The sequence below is a fragment of the Onychomys torridus genome, chromosome 3 (genome assembly GCF_903995425.1).
Source record: "Onychomys torridus chromosome 3, mOncTor1.1, whole genome shotgun sequence".
In the NCBI taxonomy this organism is placed as follows: Eukaryota; Metazoa; Chordata; class Mammalia; order Rodentia; family Cricetidae; genus Onychomys; species Onychomys torridus.
Genome location: NC_050445.1, coordinates 111,806,283 through 111,832,431, shown reverse-complemented (window position 1 = coordinate 111,832,431; position 26,149 = coordinate 111,806,283). Strand labels below are relative to the sequence as shown.

General features: G+C 48.5%; 1 protein-coding gene across 2 annotated transcripts; it reads left to right on the top strand.

The window, feature by feature from the left end:
• Positions 1 to 1,724: 1,724 nt before the first annotated feature.
• Positions 1,725 to 25,887, top strand: Mxd1 (MAX dimerization protein 1). 2 transcript variants are annotated; one of them, XM_036181218.1, is made up of 6 exons: positions 1,725 to 3,300; positions 3,602 to 3,701; positions 9,582 to 9,611; positions 19,726 to 19,840; positions 21,308 to 21,467; positions 21,858 to 25,887. In XM_036181218.1, the coding sequence occupies exons 1-6, from the start codon at positions 3,228 to 3,230 to the stop codon at positions 22,079 to 22,081; spliced, it is 702 nt and encodes a 233-aa protein (XP_036037111.1). In that variant the 5' UTR covers positions 1,725 to 3,227; the 3' UTR covers positions 22,082 to 25,887. The 2 variants fall into 2 exon arrangements, with proteins under 2 accessions (XP_036037111.1, XP_036037110.1); XM_036181217.1 differs by having other exon boundaries at positions 1,726 to 3,300; positions 21,855 to 25,887.
• Positions 25,888 to 26,149: the final 262 nt, after the last annotated feature.

Here is a 26,149-nt window from a genome sequence, read left to right as displayed (position 1 = left end):
GGTACAGGTGGTTGTGAGCCATGTGATGTTGGTGCTGAGGACCAAACCCAGATCCTGTGCAAGAGCAGCAGGTGCTCTTAACCACTGAACTTGCTTGCTCTCCAGTCCGACCAAACACCCTTTTGCATAGAAGTCACTGTTGCCTGCCCCAGTGCTGAGTGCTGGGGTTACAGATGGGCTGCACCACAGCCTGCTTGCTTTTCCCTTCTTTCTTTTTTTACACAAATAACATGTAGAGATAATTTTATAATTGAATTAACATGGAGCTTTGTAGAGCTTTCTGTGCCTATGTAAATGACATCTACCTTTAGAGACTTCACTGCCCTCCTGTGTGCTGTGCAGTATGTATTCTCTATGGGTGTGTATATGTTTCTGTTTTAGAAGTTTAGAAGATTCTAATATGAGAGAAGCCATGACACTGAAGTATTCAGAGTGGGTGCAAAGAAGGGTTGATATTAAAGCAGTAGTGTCCTGTTTGATTATTTGCTACTTCAAAAATGAAATCAACTCCTCAAACGCTTAGAAGACAAAATTCATCTCATAGTGGTTTTATAAGCTTGGTTGTTAAGAAGGTTTTAATTCCCACAGCCTTGGGCCTTTCAGACAGTTGAGTGCTCGCTGTGGGCATCAAGACCTGAGGTGCTAGTCAAAGCAGCCCTTCTTGATCAGATGTGACATATGAGCTCAGCATTGGCAGCAACCTTCCACCCAGCTGGGACCGTGGGAAGAAAAGCCTTAGACGGTGGGGACTAAGAGCCTACACAAAGGTTGTTCCTAACCATGCCATGGATTTTGTTTCTTCATTGTAACTACTCAGCCCTTAGTTCATCTCACATGCTGCAAAGCACCTTCCTTATGCTATCACATGCAGCTTTTTTGTTAAAACTCTTGCCATAAAGCTGGGGCTCACGCATTTTAGAACTCTTCTGTTTGGGAGGCAAGGCTCTGCCTACCTATCAGTTGACACTTATGTAGTGACAGGCTGTGCTTTTGGGGTTGTAGGGAAGTACTAAAAGCTGGAGTACCCTTTGTTTTCCACTTAATGCTTCATTGCCAGTAGATGGCACTAGAGACACTGTTCTTCCTGATGTCAAGTCCTAGTTGGCGTCACTAATCCATTCCTTCCATCACCAGGAAAGGAAATTGCTGTGTTCTTTAGTCTTGGTCTCCGATGTTTGTGTAATTGGTGTTTTTGTTTTTGTTTTTGGGGGGTTTTTTTGGAGTTGAATTTAAACTTTTTGGTGCTTAAATTACTTGCTTTATTTGCTCTCTCTGTCTTGGGTCTCAAACTCTGACCACCCTTTTAAAAAGAAATGTGTTACTTTTTAGTTGGAGCAATTATGGGAGAAAAATTATTACCCTGAAATAGGACTGGGTTGAAATAAATTGTTGAGAGCAAAAGAGGAAGACTGAGCCGGGCAGTAGTGGTGCACGCCTTTATTCCCAACACTTAGGAGGCAGAGGCAGGTGGAGCTCTTCGAGTTCAAGGCCAGCCTGGTCTGTAGAACTAGTTCTAGGACAGCTAGGAATGTTACACAGAGAAATCCTCTCTCGAAGGAAAAAGAGAGAGAGAAAGACTGAAAAAAGTGAAACTTGGGGAGGAAATATAAAAGTGCAAAACCCAAGATGTCAAAATGGCCAAAAGAGGGCATTTTTAGGAATATTAAATTAATTACTTTAATTGCTCACATTACCTTAATTTTTAAAATTTAACAAACAGCATACAATTTTAAAATGTTCCAAATGGTTCCTTTCTTTATTCTTACTTAGAAGTTCTGTGCCTTCATGAAAAACTGCTTTCTGTGTGTGTCAGCATAGAGCCCTGGATTCGATCCTTGTACATGCCAGGCAACATTGCCACTGAGCTGCACCCACAGTTTGAATTGCGTTCTGTGACTTTCTGCAATTCTGTGTACCTGCCATGGGTTTTTTTGTTTGTTTGTTTTTGTTTATTTTTTTGTACAACTGCAAATCAGAATTGCCAGGCCAGTTGTGGATGAGACAGCAAGGGTTCAGGTCTTTCTCCAAGCTAAGGAAGAACAGGAAAATTACTTGTCTCTGAGCTTCTTTCTTCATGTGCAAAATGTAGGTAAGGATGACAACCCCTTGGGGTTGTCCTGAGGGATGAAACAGTGTAGGTAGATTACCTGACATATGTGTACAAGGAAAGCTAACATTGCATACTGACATCACTAATAAGTTTCATTTTAAAATCCCCTGCTCATTTCAATTTTCAGAGTTCTTAACCTGTAGCTTTATTCCTGCCTTTTAAATTGGAGATGTAGACATTGCACTTTGGGTCTCGAATGATCTCTCATTTCAAAAATAGTGATTGCTCAAGGACCTATGTTTACAGAGTGAGCTTTCCAGTGGGTGCCGGTGGAGCACACACCCTTTGTGGCCTGGCGAGAGAGGCCTGTTCACGAGTATTTTCCTCTGGGATGGAGTGGGCGGTCCAGGTTCAGCCTTACTCTGTAGGCACTGCGCCATTCGGTGCGAGTGTGGTCTAAGGGAACCGGCCGTTCCCCCCTCCCCTCCTGGGGTGGGAGCTACGTGCCACCACCATCTGTCCGAGGTCCCCAGCTAGGCCTGAAGTTCTCCCCGGAGACAGTGGGCAACAGGTCGGCGGCCAGGGGGCGGGGCTCCGCCCGTGCCCTCCTGTCTCGTAGCCAATCAGCTGCCCGAAGGTGGGCTGCCGCTTGGGCAGAGCGGTGACGTCATCGTAGCTGGGAGGTTTCCGAGGGCTTGGCCAATGAGGCGCGGGTGCAGCGGCATTCCCTGTACTGTGCTTGCCCAATGCCCGCAGAGCCCAAGGGGGCCCGGCTGTCGGCATGCAGCCAATGGGAGGCAGCAGGAGCACGAGGCGGAGTTGCGAGTCCTACGGCCAATAGGGTGTAGAGGGCGGAGTCCGGGCCTTGTCAAGCCCGGCCAACCAGCGGGAGGAGCGGGCTTCTGGGGCGGGCCCGCGGGCACTTACCCAATTGCGGCGGTCTGGAGGCGGGCTGTGCTGCGGGCGACCCAATGAGGGGCACCGCCGCCGCGGGCCTGTCAAGGGACGGGACCGGGGGCGGGCGGCGGCGAGTCGGGATAAACACTCAGCGGCCGCTGCTGGGATCCGGGATCCGTGCTGTCCCAGCGCTGCCCCTCCTGGCTGGCCAGCGCGGCGGCTTTTCGGCGTTCCCGGCCGGCGGTCCGCGGGCACGGAGAGGCGGTCCGCCGGGTGCAGGATGGCGACAGCCGTCGGGATGAACATCCAGCTGCTGCTGGAGGCGGCCGACTACCTGGAGCGGAGGGAGAGAGGTGCACGGCGGGCTGCGGGCCGGGCGGGCGGCCGCTGGGGTGGTTGGGGCGCGGGCTGGCCGCGAGCGCCAACCCCCGGGCCCGCGCCCCAAAAGCCGAGCGCGGGGGGCGGCGAGCAGCTGGAACCTTCCACACCTGCTCCGAACCGAGGGCGTCCACGCCAGGAAAGAGCAGGCATTGTTCTCAGAATTCCGCCTGCCTGCGCCAGCCCCGTGCCTGGACTCCGACAGACAAACGGACGCGGGGACAGGGTGTCAGATGCTCTGGGCCCATTCATTAACGGGACCCCTCGGTTTTCTAGAAGCTGAACATGGGTATGCCTCCATGTTGCCGTACAGTAGCAAGGACAGAGATGCCTTCAAACGGAGGAACAAGACCAAGAAGAACAGCACCAATAGCAGGTAACTGTTCAATGTTCCCCTCCTCTGTAGCTAACAAGACGTCTGATTGTTATTTGACTGCTGGGATTCTAGCCCTACAGATACATTGAGGGTCCGGTAATGCACACATGGTGCTAAGCAGCCCTTCTTTTTAAGTTGAAGAAACTGAGGAGAAAGTAACATTGTCTTACATTTCATTATGACCTTTTTTAAAAAAATTCTAATCTTCACCCTCTGAACAAGCAAAAACTCCATGGGGCTAGCAGATGGGTCACTACTTTTGCCTTCTTTACAAGCAACAGAGTTCCCACGTTTCCTTTCATTCAAAATGCAGCATGTTATCGTTTGATTTTGCTGGTCATAGTGAAGATTTTATAAACGAGGTATCTGGCCTGACACAGGTGGTAGAAATGTATATTTAAGTTGTAAATGAACTGCAGTGGTTTGTCTGATAACCCAGTTGTGGCCTCTGTTTCTGATGCCTGAGCAGAGTGAGTGAGGTTAGAGTACACTTCTGTGAGAGGGTAGGTGCAGCAGCATTAGGATGGCAGCGAGCTCCAGCCTTTTCCTGTTAGCCTCCCCGATGGCCTCAGTCCTCAGAAGCTGTCTGTCTCACCACAGTGCTTAGTTAATGACTGGGAGCTCACAGCCCCTGATCCACAACAACATGTCACCTCTGTCACTGTCCCTATGTCCCACTCCTTGCCCTTAAAATGCTGGTTGGAGGGGTTGGGGATTTAGCTCAGTGGTGGAGTGCTTGCCTAGCAAGCACAAGGCCCTGGGTGTCAGTCCTCAGCTCTGGAAAAAAAAAAAAAAAAAAAAAAAAAAAGTAAGAAAGAAAAATACTGGTTGAAGCTGGGCATGGTGGGGTAAATCTTTGATCCCAGCACTCAGGAGGCATGTGGATCTCTGTGAGTTGGAGGCCAGTCTGGTCTACACTGGGAATTGCAGACTAGCTACATATGAGACTACAGGGCTACTTAATGAGACCCTGTCTCAAAAAATAAAAACAAAACCCTAACTAGTTAGTAGGAGTCCATGTTACTAGGGCCATTTAATTTAGGCTATGCCTGAAATCATTGACATTTTCATCAGCAATTTAGAATCCTAATCCCTCTCCCTCATGAATAACTTCCCACAAGCACATAGATTGCCACATAGGGTAGCCTCTGTGGCTTAACACAGACCACTAACCCAGGAAGTGCCTACTCACACCTACAGTTCACCCATCTTGTCCTTGGTTCACCTGTCCACAGCCCTTAGTGTTGGACTCACAGACTGGGCCTCACACTGCGCCGCCACGCTCCTGACTGAGGCACAGGAAGGGTGGACCTGACCCAGTAATTACCTGGTGGGTTTTCCTCATCCTCTCATCTAGCATAGCCTGGTGGTGGTAGTCAGTAGTGCTGCACACGGGCACTCCAGCCTTTAAGGAGGCTGTTCTTCACACTGCCATGAGTCAACAGTGGCATCAGAAAGGGCTCCACTGCCTTCGGGAACAGTTTCACACAGTAGAACTTGAAAGGCTCGGTGTGCTGTTTGTGTTGTCTCTGTGCTAGTGTACTCCTGGGCCGTATTGTTAGCACTCCTGAGTTGGGAGGGACCGTCCACCTTACTAGGGTTACTCCAATTCCCTAACACTCTTTGTCCTGCATTTTAGAAGGTTGCGGAGGGACCTGGAAAGGCTTTGTGAAGTGACTTGGTCCCAGGAGGATGATTAAAAAAGCATAGTGAGAGCTGAAATGCCAAGCTAATCACTAGAGTCCTCCTCCTGTCGTTAGCCTGCAGTGCTCCTGGACAGTGGCTGCAGTTCCTGGGTTTGTAAAAGCGGAAAACCCTTCTGTTAAGAGGCCTGCTTTCTATTCCTAGAGGCCAGGCTGTCGTGTCTGTCTGTGCACTTCACTGACAGTGAATGGGTGTGATGCAGTCAGTGTAGGAAGGAGCCCTCAGAGTCCAGGATTAAAGTCTAAGCAGGGTTTTTTTGTAGGCATGGTCTCTTCCATGGCTGTTGGCATATCCCTCTCCTGAGGAGTGAGACACCATCAGAGAGTAGCTGGACACCAGTCAGAGTCAGCCTTCTGCCCAGGGCCATGTGACCATGAATTTGAAATGAAAAGGCCAGGGAGATACTGCTAGTTCACAGAACTCTTTGACAATAACATGTTCAGGTTGAAATATTATGTATGCTCTTTGCTTGTGAAGTCTGAGGAAATACTTTGCCTTGGACAATAAAGAATAAGATTCAGCCATTTTTTTCAAACTTCTTGGGAACTGAAAATGCAGTTTGTTTTAAAATTGCTTTTGTCAAAAAATTAATAATAATAATAATAATAATAATAATAATAATAAAAGCATAGTGAATGTCAGTTGCTTTGGAATCATCCAGAGAACTACTGGATTAGAGAGACAGGATCTTTCTCTCCTGCTGGTTTTTAAAATCACTTAGTTATTATTTAGACTTGAAATTGAGAGCTTTGTTTTTCATGTTTTTGTTTGCTGTTGTTTTTAAAGAAAAACATCTCATGACAGAAGATAGACTTCAGTGGTAAAGTGCTTGTCTAGGATGTGTGAGGCCCAGGGTTCAGTCGCCAAAGGTAAAGACAGTCCCGTTGCCCAGGCTAGCCCAAACTCCTAGGTCTGACATTGTTCCTGCCTCAGCTTCTTAAGTAGCTGGAACTATGTACCATGCCTTTGCCTGTGATAGAGTTTTTAGAGGAGTATTTTGTTAACGTGAGTTAAACAGGCTCTCCCACTGATGTGAAAGAGGAAGTCACTTGGTCACTGAACTATTTTATAAGGAGTGGCTGTGAAGGCGACCTAGCATGGGGCGGCTTTCTGACATACTGCATTAGGTTGTGTTATCTTTTTATTAGGGCATGCTGTTATAGGGTAGGATTGACCTTATGGCCATTCCAGAGTCCTCGGTGACTGCACGAAAATGGTTTGACACAGAAAGTATCTATGCATTCTACCATGCCTTAGAATCTTGGTGCTCACCCTTCAGTGGGCTGGCTGCTGCTTATTAATGACTAACTCAGTCAGCAAGCCAAGAACACTTCAGTTACACCTTAGATGGCCGCCCCCCTTTAAAAGGTACCATGTGCTCAACACTCTTAAGTAATCAAGTAAAACCTGTCATTTCTAAAACTTGAGTCAAAAACTGCCAAGAGTTATGCTTCCTGCAGGATTTGTAGATAAAGTTTGTCCTGGGGATCAGATTTTTTTTATGTAAATAGAAATCGTCAGTCTGTCTATCTATAGCTCTTCAAAGAATCCAATTGTCAGTAAGAGTACCCCAGATGCTCTTTCTCTTCCCAATATTCAGGGACAGGGTGGGGGCGCTCCTTCTCTGTAGTTAAACAGGGAAGTCTTAACCAGCTCTATTAAAAAAAAAAAAAAAAAAAAACCTGTCAGACTTTGAACTTAGAATTCCCAGTTAAAGGTAAAACGCCACGTGTTTGAAGCCACGTGTTTGCAGTTCGGGCCAGATTCTTGTTAACCGAGGGTCCCTGCCAGTCCCTGAAAGACTTAAACCAAACTGATGGAGAACCCAGGGAACCAACTGAAAACTGGTTTGGAGGTCCTAAAAACAAAACTTTAGATGCATCATTATTTCCTCATTTGTTTCCCCTCGTGAACAGAAGTTAATCTTCTGGGGCTTTTAGCAGAGAAGTTTGTTTTTATCACATCTGTATTTGTTTGTGTGGATGCGTGTAGGTGCACACACACCACAGTGGGCCTGTGGAGATGAGAGGGCACCTTTCAGAAGTTGGTTCTCTCCCTCCACCAAGTGGCTCCCGGGTATCAAACTCAGGTCATAGGTGTTGAGGCAAGCACCTTTATCTGCTGAGCCTTCTCACCAGTCTCTGGAAGAGAAATTTTAATGCTGGGCTAGAAATCTGCTGTCTGAAGACAACCCTCTACCCCGACTCAGACATACACACTATCCCTGATCTGTGAGTGAACCTGGCTGTCGTGCCAATGATACCATACATGGCTGAGCATTCGCCATGGCCGCCATGAGACTTTACCTCCTGGGCTCACAGAATTCACACCAGAGCCAGTTAGAGTCCACAGAATTCCACATGATAAGTCCAGATTCAGTCTTTTCCAAAGATGGGCTTCCTCACTTTTATGCCTAGTCATAGAGAAGCTGCATGAAGATGCGGAGGAATGGTGTTGACTTGGATGGCTGTGGAGCCCTGGCCATGGAGTCCAAGGCCAGGTCAGCTATAAACACTAATCATGGGCTTCTCACCCAGCATGCCTTGCATCGGAGCCCTGCCCGTCACTTTTATGGTCGCTTCCTCACTGATCAGCGCTCGTTTCGTAGATTATCGGCAATTTTGTATTCCCATTTAACAGAGGGGTTAACCAAGGACTTGATAGTAAAATTATTTCATCTCCACACCATGGAGGGCAAAGGTTGCCTTTCTTCATTCCAGCTCCTGCTTTACCAGACATTGTCTTCTTCGTGTTGAATTTGAAAACGCTGCTTTACCTCACTGCTGTGGGGAGCAGCGGCTCTCCTGAGGTTGTGCATGAGGCATTTAATTCAGGGAGCTGAATTGAGGAGGAGTTATTTCACCAGTTAAAATGGGATTTTGTACCCGAACAGCATCACAGTTTAGTATATGCTGCCCTTAGGAGGTCGGGCGGGGGTATGACACCACCCCCAGGATTTTACAGATAACATAAAGAAAGCTTTGGAGTGTTATGCAACTCCAGGGCACACCACACTGTACAACTGTGTTTTGTAAGTGACCCTCTTCCTCCTTATAAAAGACTGCATGCCTCTTAATAAGTCATTGGAGTTCCTTGAGCTGTATTTATTTAGATTTATAAATTTGTGTATATGAGTGTCTGTATGTCACATACATCATATATGTAGCTGGTGCCCACTGAGATCAGAAGAGGGGATCAGATCCCCTGGAGAACTGGAGTTACAGATAGTTGTGAGCTGCCATGTAGGTGGTAGGAATTGAACCCAGGTCCTCTGCAAGAACACCAGGTGCTCTTAGTCACTGAGCCACCTCTCCAGCCCCTTGAACTGTATAGACTCCCTTATAAGAACCCAAGGAGTCACCCCATCTACCTCCTCTGTACCAGCTTTGTAGAAAAGAGTTAAAATGGGGTTAGGGAGATAGCTGTCTAGGTGATATGCTTGCCCTACAATCATGGGGTGCCTGACATTCACGTAAAACTTGGACTTGGGAGCAGACATCTCTGACCCCAGCACAGTGGGTATAGAAACAGAGCCATAGGGCTCTCCGACCATCAGTCTACCTAAGCAGAGCTCCAGGTTCACTGAGAGGCCTGGTCTCAGTATGTAAGATGGAGAACAATACTAAAAAGATGCTAACATTGCCCTGTGGCTTACACACACACACACACACACACACACACACACACACACACACACACACACACACGTTCAGTTACATTGGTGTTGAAGGCACTTTTTCTTTTCTTTTCTTTTTTTTTTTTTTTTTTTTGTTTTTCGAGACAGGGTTTCTCTGTAACTTTGGAGCCTGTCCTGGACTAGCTCTGTAGCCCAGGCTGGCCTCGAACTCACAGAGATCCGCCTGCCTCTGCCTCCCGAGTGCTGGGATTCCAGGCATGCGCCACCATCGCCCGGCCTCTTTTCTTTCTTTTTGAGACAGGTTCTCATCATGTAACTCTGGCTGTCCTGGAACTCACTATGCAGACTGGTCTAGCCTTGAACTCACAGAAATCTACCTGCCTCTGCCTCTTGAGTGTTGGGATTAGTGGCGTGGGCCACCATGCCCAGCTTGCAGTCATTCCTTAACACAAGAATAATTGAAGAGGGGAAAAAACGCCAAGAATAGTTTATTTCTTTTGAAAGACAAAAATAATCTTACTTCTTTGCTCCTCTTTCAGGTCCACCCACAATGAGATGGAGAAGAACAGGTGAGTGGGGGTCTTGAGTTTGACACATCTATTACTCATCACGTTTTTTAACCCTCCCTCCTCTTCCCAGTGGTGACTTCTGAGTTAAGAGCTCACTCGGGCCCTCTAACCAGTGGTGTGCACGCATCACCTGGTGGATGAAGAGCTTGCTGCCCTCCCCTCTCCCCACCCACTCTCAGGGTGTTCACGTGCTTGGGTATGCTCTTAATCACAGCCTTAATCCCATGTATGTGATATGTGCAGTGTGTGTGCACATGCATACATGGCTGCAGTTAACTTGTGGGTGAAGAGTCTCGACTCAGGCAGCTGTGCATGTGGAAATAAGGAGGATGGCATGGAGGTCTGGGCTGTTTGTTGCCAGAGGGGCCTGACACTCTCTGCGCCTCACCAAACCCAGCCTGACTCCTGGATGGCTGCTTGCTCCGATGTAAACCTTGTTTCCAGTCAAGTTAACCTTCCTTCAGCTGCGCTGCCTGGTAGTTCTCAGCACTTTTGACACACTGGCAAAACGTTTAAGTAATTTTTTTAAAACGTGTTAAATGCATTATACATACATATATACATGAGTTTTCTGGGGCGGAAAGCAACTGTTTATTTCTACTGATTCTGTGAAATAAAATCTTAATGGGGAAATTTTAACATACAAAGGTAAAATGGATGTAGTGAGTATTATGTGTGTCCACCCAGCCAGGTTCCTACACTTGCAACTACCCTTCTCCATGAAGGAGTTAAAGCAAATTTCCCATCTCCACTAAAAACTCCTTTGTGTTTGTTTGTTTGTTTTGCGAGACGGGATTTCTCTGTGTAACAGCCCTGGCTGCCCTGGAACTCACTCTGTAGACCAGGCTGGCCTCGAACTCACAGAGATCCACCTGCCTCTGCCTCCCAAGTGCTGGGATTAAAGGCGTGTGCCATCATATCCAGCAGTAGAGATTTATTTAAAAAAAAAAAAAAAAGTAAACTTAACCACAGGCCTCTACTATACTGAGAAACAATTAATAATGATTCTCTGAGGAACTTTAAAAACAAACAAATAGTGCCAGCCCTTGTGAAATGATCCAACTTAATTGCTTTGGGCTGGGGCTCTGCACTAGAATTCTTCAAAAGCTCCCCAGGTGACTCTCACTGGAGCTGGGTTGAGACCATGGAGCAGCCTCATTCTGTGTCCCGAGCATCCATTCACTTAAATACAGGCTACCCACCCAGGTGGAAAGGCTTTTGTGTGCCTGTGCAAACAGGAAGATCAGCTCTGATGATGGCCCTGTGTCCGGCAAACCTCTTAAGGGACCCAGACTCTGAAAGTCAGATCAGAATTGTATGTAACTATGGAAAAGACAGACTAGGCCCTCACCAGGCAGGCAGGAGCTGGGAAGAAAACCAAACCTTCAGTTCTGTTACCCTGCAGGATTCCAAGTGAGTGTGACATGTGGGCCTCCCCACTGCTCTGCTTTGTGACTCTGCTCTAAGGCTGAGCTGCACACGTCAGGGCTAGAAACTCAGGATTTTCTTCAGGTGGAAGATGGTAGCTGTAACCGTCCTTCCTTATCCTTAGCGTCTCTCTTATGTCTGCAGAAGTCTAGGTAAATCAGGCTGTCTCTGCCTCAAGTTATCCTTCTTTCAGACCTTTTGTGTGGCTGTTTATTTGTATTCTCCAGTTCCAGCCCTCAGGGCCAGGGCTCCGTGGTGGAGTGCATGCTTGGCGCGCACAGCCTTGGGTCCCATCCCAACACTGCAGAGGAAAAACAGATTGCATCCCAGGCCTCCCGGGACTTTATGCCTTTTTCTTCTGTGAGAGCATTACACAATGTCTGTGTGTCTGTCTGTCTGTCTGTCTGTCTGAGTGTCTGTGTGTGTGTCTGTCTGTCTGTCTCTGTGTGTGTGTGTCTATCTGTCTGAGTGTCTGTGTGTGTGTCTGTATGTGTGTGTGTGAGTCTGAATGTCTGTGTCTCTCTGTGTGTGTCTGTGTGTGTGAGTGTCTTTGTGTGTGTATGTGTGTATGTGTCTGTTTGTGTGTGTGTGAGTGTCTTTGTGTGTGTGTCTGAGTGTCTTTGTGTGTGTGTGTGTCTGTATGTGTGTGTGTCTGAGTGTGTGTGTCTGTCTCTGTGTGTATGTGCGTGTCTGTGTGTGTGTATGTGTGTGTATGTCTGAGTGTGTGTCTGTCTATGTGTATGTGTCTCTTTGTGTGTGTCTGTATGTGTGTGTATGTGTCTGAGTGTGTGTCTGTGTGTATGTGTCTCTTTGTGTGTGTCTGTATGTGTGTGTCTGAGTGTCTTTGTGTGTATGTCTGAGTGTGTGTCTGTATGTGTGTATGTGTCTCTTTGTGTGTGTCTGAGTGTCTTTGTGTGTGTATGTATCTGTATGTGTGTATGTGTGTGTATCTGAGTGTGTGTGTCTGTCTCTATGTGTATGTGTCTCTGTGTGTATGTGCGTGCGTGCGTGTGTGTGTGTGTGTGTGTGTGTGTGTGTGTGTGTGTGTTTCTGAGTGTCTTTGTGTATGTCTGTTTCTGTGTGTGTGTATGTGTGTGTGTGTATGTGTCTGAGTGTCTGTGTATGTCTGTTTCTGTGTGTGTGTATGTGTATGTGTGTGTGTGTGTGTCTGAGTGTCTGTGTCTGTGGTTTGAAGTCAGCACTGCTGGATAGACCTCAGATTGCTTCCCTGTGTCCTTCAACTTGGGCTTGTCAGGAGTCCTTTCCACTCTCCTACTTCCTGTTCTTTTTGGGATTTGGTCCTACACTGTCCTGACAAGTTCTTTGCCTGTTTACAGTATGTGGTCTGAAAGGGAAGGAAGGAAGGAAGGCCTCCATCGCTTCATTTAGCCAAACCTTGGTTACTGCAACCCAGGGGAAGAGGTTCCAGTTTTCTGACCCTTCTTCCTCTCCCTTGTCTGCGTACACTGCCACACCCAGTCTTGGCTGGGCTGGGCTCAAACCCAGCAATCACCTACTATGAGTTACACTCCCTGATCCACGTAGTCGAGAGAGAGAGAGAGAGAGAGAGAGAGAGAGAGAGAGAGAGAGAGTGAGTGAGTTTCAGTGCACACTCAGTGGTTAAGAGCACTGGCTGCTCTTGCAAAGTACTAGGATTCCATTCCTAGCACATACATGCTGCTCAACTGTCTGTAACTCCAGTTCCAGGGGATCTGACATCCATGGATACCAAGCACATATGTAGTACATGTACATACACATGTACACATTATTTTTTAATCTTAAAAATATAGAGCACGTAAAAATAGTGAGGGCTCTCAAAATAAAAATGACCTAGAAAAAAGTCTAAGATGGGATCCCCCCCACCCCCGGTTTTGTAGAGTTGGTTACATTTGGGTTTCTGTGGCACCTTAGACATTAGGAACAAGCCTTCCCCCAGGTTGAGGCTCAGCGGTTAAATACCTGGCATCCATAAGAAAGATGGTACCAGGCTTTGTTAAGCACCTGCAGTTCCACAGGATAAGGATGTGCATGAAAGACACATCTGTTGTGTAGCTCTCTGCTTTATCATTTCCTTCAGGAAACCAGTTTTCACTGATGGCCCTTGCCCTGTGTGTTCTTAATTCTTGCTTCCATCCAAGTTCTTGTTGTTGTTTTGTTTTATAGACATATCTATTTTAATTTATGTGTATGGGTATTTTACCTGCATATGTGTATGTGCACCACATGTGTGCCTGTTGCCTGCAGAGTTCAAAAACTCCCTGGAACTGGAGTTAGGGCGGTTATGCTGAGCTACTGTGTGGGTGTGGGAACTGAACTGGAATCCTCTAAGAAGAGCAGCCAGCGTTCCTGACCACTGACTCTTCTCTCCAGCCTCGGTGGCCATGTTTTTCTATGACAAATTGTCTTTGCTTTTTTGAAACACAACTTCACTACTGTAGCACAAGCAGGCCTCAGATTTGCTATGTAGCCCAGATGACCTTGAAGGGGGGGGGGCGGTCTCCTCACTTCAGCCTCCATGTATGGGGGTTGTGGTAACCTGTCACAGAGCCCAGTTCCAAAACATTTTTTCGATCAGTCCTCCAATTCCTCATCTCCCGTATTAGGATATCAAAAGTTGAAACTGAATAATTCCAATAAATTAGCCTTTAAAAGTATATGCCCAGCCAGGCGGTGGTGGCGCACGCCTTTAATCCCCCACTCAGGAGGCAGAGGCAGGCGGATCTCTGAGTTTGAGGCCAGTTCCAGGACAGCCAGGGCTGCACAGAGACAACCTGTCTCAAAAGAACGAAACAAAAGAAACAAAAAAGAGTATATACTAAGCTACTACATCTTTCCATCCAGGACTCGGTGTGTTTCTTCATTTGCTGAGACCTCTTTTCCGTCTCTAAGCAAAGCATTTCCACATAAACCTTACACCTCTCTTGCAAAAAGTGTGCAGGGTTTGTGTAGTTTTGGGGTACTATAGGTTCCTGTGGTTAACAGGTTGGTGAGCTTCAGAACACAGGAATCCTTTCCGCCTCATTGCATGCTGTGTGTGGGTTCTGCTCTGTCCCTGTCTGGGATTGCTCTGGTGTAAGTGTCTTTAGGAAGGCCTGTGGTGATGGAGCTGGAGTCAGTGCCACAGCAGGGGCCTGCCCAGAACCCTCTGCTTCTCCTTCAATAGCAGGCACCCATGTTTTCTAGGGTGATACAGGTGTGGGCTTTGCCAGGCTTAGGGTCTTGTGACCCTATGACTAAAGATTGGTGTGTGTGCTCTGTGGAGATTCACAGCCCTGGTCTGTGCTGTGGTCTCCATTTGTCCAATAGGACTTTAGTGCTGCCCAGCCTGGCATGAGAGATCATTCCAGTAGTTTTTCTGGAGAATGTTCTGATAATCGTAGGTCCCTAGAACTGTTTCCCTGGGTTTCTGATTTTCAAATGGCCATACTCTTTATATCAAAAGGGTCATGCATGGTATATGCAGGACGTGGGCATGGTGCATACTGGGTGTGGTGTGCACTGGGCCAGAGTGTGCTGTACACACCTTCTCCGCTTCTGCACACCCTTGACCACACTCAGATTTCATTCTAAGATACTATAATCAATTCTTGACTGTTGGCACCTTAGTGAAGGCAGACAGTGATCGGCGTACAGATGCAGGCCGTGCTGACAGTGTACCACTAGAACCTTCTTTCCGGTGCTTACCTCCGGTACCATCTGCCTTTGGAGGTTGGGAGAAGAGGCCTGTGTGGTCTGCTTCTCCAACTTCCAGCCCCTGCCTGGGGCTCTGAGGACACTCTCTGACTTCATTGCCAGAATTAACAGTCACCGGGTGAGACAGAGCTACCAGGTACTCCTTAGAATCTATTTTATATTAAAATCAAGCCCTGGGAAGGAAATCCTAAGGAGGCGTGACTGCGCAGTTCTTGATTAGTAAAGAGAATCAGTGTCTTCTGCATGAAGCTACTGTGCCGCTGTTTCTGGACATCACTGGGCATGTTGCTGCCTTTGTGTTTCTACAAAGATTTATCAGCATGATGATGAGGAGTCTTCCAGGGCTTCAGTCAAATTCGTGCGACACCACTCCTGCAGTTGATGAAGACATCACTGTAAAGGAGAAGAGGAAACGTACCTTCCCTTAAGGCATGACATGCAGTCTTCACCTGGGTTCTGTTTAGCTCAGCAAGACTTCGTTCTCAACACGAACCAGTGGCAGCCCTACTCACTTCATGAGGCTTGGATTCCTTAGTGAGGCTTGGTTCTTCCGACTCCACACAGCACAGCCTGTGCACATCTAGAGATCCTGAAGGGCTCTGTGCACACACCATGGTGGGAGACAGAGCTCCGAAGGCCCACCCTCTCCTCTTTGGATAGTAATCACAGGCACCTGCTAGTGGAAAAGCCAGCTCTAAGCAAGGTCAGGTCATCGTGCTCTGGGGGACTCTTGTCAGATGACAGACACAGTACGCTCCCGGGGTCCAGTATTTGATGAGAAACAGAAAACTTGGCATCTTTTTGTCCTTGGTAGTGAGCTGGCCACATAGAAAGTTCAGTGTCAGTTAGTGAGTGAGAGAGTAATGTGACCCAGTTAGAGAGGAAAGCAGATTATCATAGACCGCACGCAGGGAGCTCTGAGGGGCTTGTCGGTGAGGAAGAGGACAAAGGGCGTCCATTCAGACGCTTGGGTGGGAGCTGATCTTAAATGGCTCCAAGGCAGGGACTTGCTTTCTCCAGCATGGCCCCAGTGCCCAGGAAGAAGACAGTAGTCCCCTGAGAATCCCTTCAAGGAATAAGGAGTGGATGGAAGAACCGAGCGTTTGCCACATGGAGGCCACCTTGACCCTGGTTCGGTCTGCCCCTTGATCAGCAAGTGCTCAGCTGCTGTAGGGTTCCTATTTAAAGTCAGGCTCTGCAAAAGGTGATAGCTCACACAGCAGCCTGGCAGCTTCTAAGTCAGGGAGCGCAGGGTGGACACTGTTAGTTTTCACACTGAGTCTGTATACAAGGCATTAGCATGTGAACACCACTAGCCCTGGGGTCATTTCTCTCTGTTGGCTATTTGGTTTTCCGTCCTTCATGACTAAGGAAAGCTGAGCAAAACTAACAGCACTCTGCATCATCGTGTGAACGTGTTTGTAGTTAGACCTTCAGTGTGTTGGGGTACATTTTGGTGGTGACCTGTCCACTCCCAGGCCAGAGCCTACAAACGCCTGCCCTTTCTCTGTGAATGCAGCTCTTGTTTCTTGAGAGTCTGTTCTGCACTCTTGACGTGTATGCGCTGCCGCAATGCTAGCGCTGCCTCCGGCCATCACAGCTTCCAGCGGGTCAACATCTGGGCAGAGCAGTCCTCCTCAGCTTTCTCCAAAATGTGGCAGTCTCTCACATGTATTCGTCCAGGTGAAGTGTAGACTAATTTTCCAGCATTAAACGAAAGCTGTAGGGATTTTGTTTTTGTGAACTTGTATTAAATTTTAGGGACCCTGGCATTTTTGCTGTGAGGAGTCATTGCCAGGAATGTGTGGATTTTTCCATATACTCAGATTTTCCTGTCCTTCAGCAATATTTGATAGTTTTCTTCCGTTAACCCCCCTCAAACTGTTTTAATGTCGCTCCTGGCTGTGGTACCTCTCTCTTGCTGTGGGAGGGTTTGAAGCTCTCCGGATGTGCGGCTCTCCAGCGAGGGCTGCATCCTCACCTTTTGCTTTTCAAAGATCTTTGGGATAGATTTGGAGGGAGGCTGGGGCACTTCAGAATGACAGCCTGCAGCCTGGAAAGTGAGGCCCATGCCTCCCTCCTGACCTGGATCCTGCTACCACGTGGCACACAGGGCCTCAGAGGGACCTCCTGTTCCACTCACTACTTATAAACACTTTGTTGATCCTTCCATAAGCAATGCCTGTGTTTCCACAGAAGGGTTAGCTTACTTACTAGCTGTTTCAAGGACAGAAGATGTCCATTTTCTTTGAGTGGTTTATTGCTCATCCCCTGCCTGGTGAGGACCCTGAGCTTGCTGGTGGTCAGGAAGAACATGGCAGCACCCTGCTTGTTCATATTTGCTCAGGATAGTTACCGTCGTGTAGAAGTTCTAGGCTTGGAAGAGTAACACCAGCCGAGGCAGAATACAACACATCAGACCCTATGTGGGTTTCTAGAGAGCCACAGAGACTCTCTGGGGTAGGCTCTGTCACACATTCTACAGATGAGGACATAGAGGCCCTGAAGTTAGGTAGCTTGTTCAGTGTCACATGGGGAGTAAGTGGTAAACAACCTCTGCTCCGCACCCCTGCACTAATGTTGGCTTGTGTAGCACGGACTGGTGGAGAATGATAAAGAATGGTGCTGGGGTACTTGGCAACCAAGAGGATTGTGGGCAATCAGTGTGGACTGCTGCTTACAGACCACTCCTGACTGTAAGCACCCTGATTGCAGGGCAGGGCAGGGCAGGGCAGGGCGGTGCAGTGGCAGGGCAGTGCGGTGCAGTGCAGGTGAAAGCATGGCTTCTCCACTGCTGTAGTCTCAAGCCTTTTGTCTACGCATGCTAAGTACAGCACTCTCCTGAAGAGCCAGCAGGAAGCTGCCCAAGTTCATTACCTGGGTTCAATGACAATGTGGCTGTTAGCAGCAGGCGGAGGGGCAGGAGGAGCTAGTGTTTGGTACTACCTTCCCCTGCCAGGACAGGAGCGAAAAGCCACTCTTGGTAACAGAAGACCATCTCATGGGACAGTAAGATGACCCAGGGGACAGTGACAGATCTGTACACTGCCAGTCTGTGTCCGTGTGTTACTACATCACAGGAGGACAGTGTGACAGACTTGTCCCCTTCAGTCTTTGCAAATAGCAAGCAAGCTGGTGAACTTGTAAATATAATTAGTCTGCAAGCCTTGCAGTGGGAGTTAAGTCAGTGTAAACGGGTCCTGTCATGTGTAGTCACTAGTATTTTTTCAGTTTCTCCTTTTTTAGATTATTTTTTTTTAATTATATTCCAAGCTGGGCAGTGGTAATGCACACCTTTAATCCCAGCACTCAGGATGGCAGAGGCAGGCAAATCTCTGAGTTTGAGGCCAGCCTGGTCTACAGAGTGAGTTCCAGGACAGCCAGGGCTACACAGAGAAACCCTGTCTCTGTGTCAAACAAACAAACAAAAATGTGTGCCTGTGTATGAGTATGTGCCATGAGTGCAGGTGCCTGTGGAGACTGGAGGCATCAGATCTTCCACTGGTTGTGAGCTGCCCAGTGTGGGTGCTGAGAACCAAATCTAGGTCCTCTGGAAGAACAGCAGTGTTCTTAATCACTAACCTGTCTCCAGCCTTCGTGGTGTTTCTTTAGTAGTCATTTTCTAGTGTGCGAGCAAATGTTTCATTGTGGCATTTTCATACATGTGCATTGTGTTTTGCTTCTGCTCAAACAATATTTCTAATGGGCTGATCTGTGGTGGAATGTTATCCACCACCAGTACTGTACACACAGCTTCTGCTCCCCCACCCCCAGCATCTAGCTAATGCTATTGAGCCTTTACTGTGGGCTCCTCCCCAGGGCAGGACTTCACAGCCAGCATCCAGGCCTTTCCATCAGCCAGCTTACTTGTGATCCCTGAGCTCAGAGGCCCTCAGCGCACCATGATCCAGGTGGGGCAGGGGGCTCAGAACGAGGTCCAAGCCACGTTTCCCAGTGCTGCCCCAGGAGGCACTGACTTCACTGTTCCCCACCAGCTGGAGGCACTCTGGCTGGCTGGCAGTGTGGGAATGGGCATGCCCGGGGCCAAGCTCTATGTAGATGTGATGAGTTGGACGCTGTCTTTGAGAAGCCTGAAGTCCACTGGGAGGGTTGATGCAGTCAGTCATTGTGTGCATGTTAAGTGTCAGTAAGTAAACCTCAGCTAGGCTTCCCAAGGAGTGAAGGGTTGAGAGACAGACACCAGACCACATGGAGAACCCCAGAAAGAAGGATTCCCTGTGGGCTAGGATGGCTCGGAAAGGCTTTAAGGAGGTGCTAGACCTACCCAGACACCTGGAAATTGGCCATTTCTCATATTCATGGAATCTATTCCGTTCTAGAGTTGCGTTCAAACCAAGGTTTCAGTAAACCGTAAACGTCCACAGTTGTGGGGGCTCCTATACTTCTTCTGGCCATGCTGTGACACAGGGTTTGTGTGTGGCTGTGGTCCCTCCACATCAGCCTTTGTCCAGCACACTTGAGATGGAGGTGTGGTTCTCTCAACCACACATTTGTCAGCATTACCTGTGATATACCTGTCCATAGCTGCATGGTCTTCCCTATGTAAATATACCGTAACTGAATTCCAAACAGTGGTTGTTTGGGTTGCTTCCAAAATCTTTGCTACTATATATATATATATTTAAAAGCCTCAGTAAATAACTACAAACATAAAAATTCTATGCACGGCAGTGATTAGATTCAATAACTTCGAAAGAGAAACACAGGTTGAGGACTTTCCCCTGGGCATGTCATCTTCTGACTCAGGAGAAGCTGATAAAAGTGCCTGATACAAGCAGATTTTATACCCCACGCCCCGGAGTTACACATGGAATCAGCCTAGAAGCTCCAAGTTCGGCTTCTCACTGGGTTCCAGTGCAGGTGCCTGACCTCATAGGGTTGCTGCCCCCGGTCTTTGCTGGGTCTGGCAGTCCTACACTCCAGAACCCATGTAGGAGTCTCAAGTGCTGCTGTGGTTCTGTTTTCACAGGCGTGCTCATCTCCGCTTGTGCCTAGAGAAGCTGAAGGGCCTGGTGCCGCTCGGCCCTGAGGCAAGCCGACACACCACACTGAGTTTGCTGACGAAAGCCAAATTGCACATAAAGGTAGGTGCCTTGGCCTGCCGCTCTGCCTCTTCAGGCCTGGTGCTGTGAGGGGCAAACAGGAGTGTGTCTCCAGGATGGTCTCTGGGTTCCTCCCATCCCACCTGCCTCCCCAACATCCAAAACCTGGTTAAAGGGTCCAGTCAGAAATTCAGGCCCTGATGCCTTGAGCCACTGGTATCCCCACCATCACCAAGACCTCAGTGTTTCACGGCTTGACAGTGCCCACCACTGTCAACTGAAAGAGACCCCACAGTCTCCTACATGCTCTGTACCCCCACACACATCTGTTGCCCCCTGAGAGACAAAGCTGCTGAAGCTCAGCTGCACACGTTATTCTAAATGCCTCAGGGGCTCTGGACGAGCTGTCGCTGGGGCTCTGCAGTCTCTGCAGCAGCCCACTGCAGCCTTCTCCGTTCCTGGTCTTGTGTGTTCTGGAACCAGAGCCACCATAGCTGCCATGCCCTCTGCGGTCCCTTGTCCCCTCTTCACCATGGCCAGCGTCTCCTCACGCCTCATATCTCTGCACAGGGCTCCCAGTGCTCGAGGCCTTTGTTGACTCTTTCCTGTCACAGGACCCCTGACTCACTGATTGACGTGGTGCCCATTTGTCAGTGTCCTGTGTGGTGGCGGGTGTCTCTAGAATTGGATTGTTGATCCCCGAGAGAACCAGGTCTTTGTGCATCCATGCGTCCTGAGCACCTCATGATGTCTGTCTGTGCCGACTCTGGATACACTGCTGCGCCATTCAGCCATAGCTTGGTCAGACAAATACCAGTTTCTTACCAGTTAGCAGCCTGCAGACGGGACAGCTCTGGGAGAGAGCCCCTGTTGGAAGCAAACAGCTACAATTAAATAATGAGCTACTCTCATTAATTATCTGCAGAATATAAGGAGCTGGGGGCAGATTTGTAAGAGTAAGGCATCTGTGGAACTGCACTTCTAGACGCTTCTGTTGGACAGTTCAGAGTCAGGACTTTAAAGGGCTCTGATTTCCCACTAGCAACAGAAGTTAATTGGGGTTTGGGGTTTGGTGTGATGTGAGAACTTGCTTTGTAATCGGGACTGTGCTGGGATAAACATCTTTTTAAATAGTGTTTCAGAGCTCACATGCTATGTGGCTTTCCAGTTCTGAGAGGTGTCCAGATGGTTACTGAAGCTATGGATTCCAGGTCAGGGGGTTGTAGTATTTTGGGTTACCAAGGACAAGGGGTATAAGATTCAGACTGTTGAACTCTCCCTGCATCTCTGTGACAAGCCAGCCAGCCCCACAGTGCATGCTGAAGTTAGACAAAGCTCACAGTCACTGGCCAGCCAACTCCCAGTCTAGGAGAGAAGCCTGACAAGGCACACACCGCCTGGCTCCTAGGGATACACAGCACATTTCCCTGCTGGCAGGGCAGGTATAGGTCCTTTGCTGGTGTTCAACATGCCCCATGGACTCCAACAACCACCCTTTTTGACTTGCAGAAACTTGAAGATTGTGACAGGAAAGCCGTCCACCAAATAGACCAGCTTCAGCGAGAGCAGCGGCGTCTGAAGCGGCGGCTGGAGAAACTGGGTGTCGAGAGGGCTCGGATGGACAGCGTGGGCTCTGTCGTCTCCTCAGAGCGCTCTGACTCAGACCGAGGTGAGCCACACCTGCCAGAGGGGCTTCAGGCAACAGAGCCGGCCCCAGAACAGAAGACAGGACTCGTGGGGGCTGTCGAGGTGGCTCTGTGGCTCTGTGGACCTGCCACTGTGCTCGAGTTTGACCCCGGGGCTAATGGTGGAAGGAGAGAACCGACTCCCGAAAGCTGTCCTCTAACCTTCACTTGAGCACACAAGCCCATGCGAAATAAAAACGCAATAAAACTATAAAAAAGGTAGAGCTCAGGCCTTCAGGAGCTGAGCGGCAGGACAGGTGTAGCCCCACTGCAAGAGTTAGCTAGCAGTGTCCACGAAGGGATATGGGAAACTCTGAGGTGTCCCGAGGGCTCTGCAGCAGGTCCTCACCCATGTGTTTCATCCCCTGCAGAAGAGCTGGACGTGGATGTGGACGTGGACGTGGACGTGGACGTGGACGTGGACGTGGATGTGGAGAGCACAGACTACCTCACTAGGGACCTGGGCTGGAGCAGCAGCGTGAGTGACTCGGACGAGCGAGGCAGCATGCAGAGCCTGGGCAGTGACGAGGGCTATTCCAGCTCCAGCGTCAAGAGAGCCAAGCTCCAGGATGGGCACAAGGCGGGTCTTGGGCTATAGGAGAGGGCCTGCAGGTCATCTCCACCACACCTGATTAGGTAGTACCAAACCTGCCCAGATGCCCTTGCACGCAAACCTCATGCACCACCTTGACCAAAATCAGCTGTCCGTTTTGCAGAAAGCACGTAGGGTTGCGGTTCTGAGTGCGTTCAGTCGGTAGCTTCTCTGTCCATCCACGTCAGTGCTGAGAGACTGTACATTCCAGTCCATTTGAAGAGCCCAAGAATCCTGAGCCCTAAGCAAGTTTCACCTCTGAGCAGCCCCTGTGCACTGTCCTGCAGCCGGCCAGGCCCTTCTTAGTTTTCTGGCTCATGATGGTACTCGCCCAGGAGAGAAGTTCAAGCTTTGTCTGGCACATAGGAAACCGAAGCAGACAAACTTCTCAAAGGGAACTCAGTCTCAGAAATCCCAAAGGAAGCTTTGAAAGCAAAACTGAAGAGCACTGAGAAGCCAGGAATACCTCCAGATAGCCCTGCTGCGGCCCAGCCGCCGTGCCTCAGTGTCCCCGCTTAAGAGCGGGCACTCGGCAGCTCAGGAGAACAGTGTGCCCCCTGCGTGCTGTTCTGGGGGCCTGGCTGTGTGCTGTGTCTCAAGGTACCCCCACGCCCCAAGTTTGTTGATGCTACTTGTCTCTGGAACATTGTCCTACCTCAGAGATAGATGAGATCTCCATTGTCCACACAACAAAAGTGATGATGCTTCTTTACCCCTGGCCCACTCCAACCTGTTTCCTGTTGGACTCCCAGCAATAACTGAGTTTGGCACTGGCTGAGCCAGGAGCCACTGTCTCTGAGAGAAAGAAGCCACGTTTCTTTTCTGTGGCAAGTAACCAGGAGGGTCCCCATGTCACCAACACCTCCCACTGAGTTATTTTTGAGCACATCTGGAAGCTTCCTTCTGGAGACTTCTGGGTGATGGCTTAAAAGGATGGTTTTTTCCCCCTTGTGGCATTTTTATTTAAGCTAAACCAGAGCACATGTGTATGTACATAAGACACACAAAACCTATAAATACTATTTATTCATTTTATATAAACTAATGTAATGGAATATAAATTCTTATGACTGCTTTTATAGATGTTCTAGAAACTTTGTATGTAACTGTCTACAAATTAGTTCATTCCCCTGAATATTTTTGCATTTGTATTTTGAGGTCTAGATGTTTTCAGCCTTTGGTGAATCTTTTTCATTGAGTCTGAACCATTTGTAAAATCTGTGCCCTGCTCGGAGCCAAGTCTGTGTCACGGAGTAATGGAACATTCCTGAGACCCACAGGTGCCACCTAAAGGCTCCATGGCTCACTTGGCAGCAGCCAGCCGCACAGTCACACACCTCTCCTCAGAGCCAGACAGACCCTGGCAGAGAGAGCAGTCCTGACCACACAAGGTCACTCTGTGGTCTGTGGAAGGTGTGGGTTCCTCAATGATCCTGAAGCCCTGTTTTTGTGCCCCCACCCCCCTTTGGAGTGTTTCCCAAATACCAGCTGAAAATTAGCACAGAAACACAGCTTGGATCATTTGCATTTATAAAGTCCCTTCCAGAGTCTAAGTGAGTGATGGTGTTCAAGGAGCCGGCCAGGTCTGCCCTTTGTCTAGAAGACACAGCTGTGCCTTGAGGTCCTCTTCAGTCCCCATGTGCTAGACCGACCCTGAGGGCATTGTGTCTGCTCACTGCATCCAAGCGTTAGAAAGCCAAGACTGAGGGAGAAGCTTGCGGGCTGCACAGGGCGGGGAGGGGACAAAACCTGTGCACACGCTCATTTCACTCAGAAGATCTGAGAAATGCCATTATTTTCTGGTTTCGTTATTTTGCCTTTGAGTTAAACTGCTTTTCCCCCTTTTTTCTCTTCTTTTTTTTCTGGTTGAAATATGAAGTGTACTGTAACGTAAAGCAGTATCAGTTGACCTTTGCCCTGTTCACTGGTCCTTGCATCTATGTGTGGTAGATCTCTGGTTTTGAAGCACTTGTGACAGGCTAACTGCCCAGGTCAGGCTTTGGAGGTAGACTGAGTGTGGTAGGCAGGCTTTTCTCTGACCAAAACTGTAGATTTGGGGGCACGGCAGGCTTAGAGCCCAGGGCAGCTAATTCCCACCCCTCCGCTCATCACCAGCACGACTGCCGAGAGCTAACTTGAGAGTGGCTTTTGTTTTCTTAAGCAAAATGAGGGGGCAAAGGTGTGAACCCCAGCCGCTAAGACTTTGACAATATACATAAACAGAAATGTGTCAGTGAGGGCACGTGCATATTTTTATGTGCAAGTTCCTTTTGAAACTAAGACCTAAGCCTCACTCACTGTCATGATGCAGGTGGGAAATCAGGGGCTCGCCCGTCGACTTCATTCCTCAAGGAAACTTTTGCCCCGTCCTGGAAAACACAGGACTGGCTTTGGGTGCACGCCCAGCACCCAGCACGTTTGATTTGGGTTTTCTTTCACTGACCAGGTATCTTGAATTCAGTAGCAGCTGCCTGATGCCTCTGCCCTCGGAGACCTGCCGCTTCCTTAGCAAGGTCACCAGGGTCTCAACAGGACCTAGATTCTCCTTCTTGACCCAAGGCTGGGATGGGTGAGTTGGGTAGGGCCCAACCCTGCAGTGGCGGCTGGAATAGTTTTATTGTTTGGTTTCAAAGTAGTGGTTGTTGTTTTTTTTTTTTTTAATCTACCCCCTGCTGTGTTCAGAAGAAGCCAAGGTTTCCCTGAGTTTCCTGTGGCCTTTCTCCCCATCTTTGATGTAGCCAAGGGCATTTGGGGTCTAAGAACACAGGAGATAGCATATGATACTCAAAACCTTCTAGCAATATCTTGGGGACTTGACGATGAGTTTTGTGGACTTTTCCCCTCTTGCCTTCTTCCCTGTCCCTTCAAGAGAGAACTTATTTTTTGAAGAGCGTATATAGACACATTAAGGTTTTATACCATGCTATATTGGCAGGAATACCACTTGTATTGTACTTTGTAATTGATCACCGAAATCGTGTTTTAAGGTTTCCTTCCCGGGGTGGCTACATTGTTTTGTCTTCCTACTTTACCATCCCTGTGTGTTTTCTATTATTTCTGTTTCTTTGGTATTGCAATCGCTGCTACTCCTGGCTTAGTGCTTTCTGGGAGAAGACAGCTCCGCACTTCTGTTGTGCGCTGGCTTCTCTCGTTCTGTGTGCTCAGAGCACTATCGTCTGCAGCATGTTCTGTTCGCAAAGATCCTGGGTTGAGGTGGTGTGAAATGTGATTCATCAATACTTCTAATACTTTTCTTTTACTGTGGTCTTCTAAAAGAAGACATAACTGATTGGCACCATTGCATTCAGATCGTGGATGGCCAAGGAAATCAAGTGTGTATGGTATCTCAAAATCACACGTGAGGATTCGGAAGGCGTTCTGTCCTCAGATGTATCTGAATTTCTTACTCTGAGTTCTTACTCTGCCTGGGAGGGCAGTGGGTTAGGTGGGCATTCTTCACTTTAGCTTTGACCTACAAGCAGGCTTGCCCAGACCACTGTCCCTAGAATTGGTGCTCCTGGTGTGTTGCTGAGTGGCTAGTTTGGGGAAACCATCTTTCTAAAGGTGAACAGCCTCCACAGGAGAGCCGCAGATGAAGGATGGGAAATGTGTTTCCAGATGTTTCTTTATGTAAATATGGTGCCAATGTAAACCTGTGTTGAGACTGTGGAGAATGGTGCTTTTTTGGGGGGTGGGGGGCTGCAGTTAGCACTTGTGTTTTTTAGAAACCATCATGATTTAGAGACTCCTTGCTGTGTGTAAACTTAATGTGTCCATCCATTAACAAATAAATTATTTCATTATTAAAGAAACACTGGCCTTCTTGTGTCCCACTTCTCAGGCTCCATGGCAAGAGGTGGGTTGATCAGATTCCTGTTGCTTTTCACTTGACAGCAAGTTCACTTGGGATTCTTTGAGACTCTGAAAGTATGGCCACTCAGTTGGGCTCTCCTGCTTCAGTTTTCCTCTCTCTGCCTCTCTCTCCCTCACCCTCTCCTCCCTCTCCTCCCTCTCCCTCCTCTCTGTTCTCTCTGACGTTTCAGATGGAGTTTCATATATATCCCCCTAAGCTGC

What these genes read in the sequence shown, in the direction of transcription:
- Mxd1 (XM_036181217.1), top strand. Translation starts at nt 3,228, where the DNA reads ATGGCGACAGCCGTCGGGATGAACATCCAGCTGCTGCTGGAGGCGGCC. An exon ending in AAGAACAGCACCAATAGCAG is followed by an intron (nt 3,702 to 9,581) that starts GTAACTGTTCAA and finishes CTCCTCTTTCAG; the next exon opens with GTCCACCCACAATGAGATGG. An exon ending in AAGCCAAATTGCACATAAAG is followed by an intron (nt 19,841 to 21,307) that starts GTAGGTGCCTTG and finishes TTTGACTTGCAG; the next exon opens with AAACTTGAAGATTGTGACAG.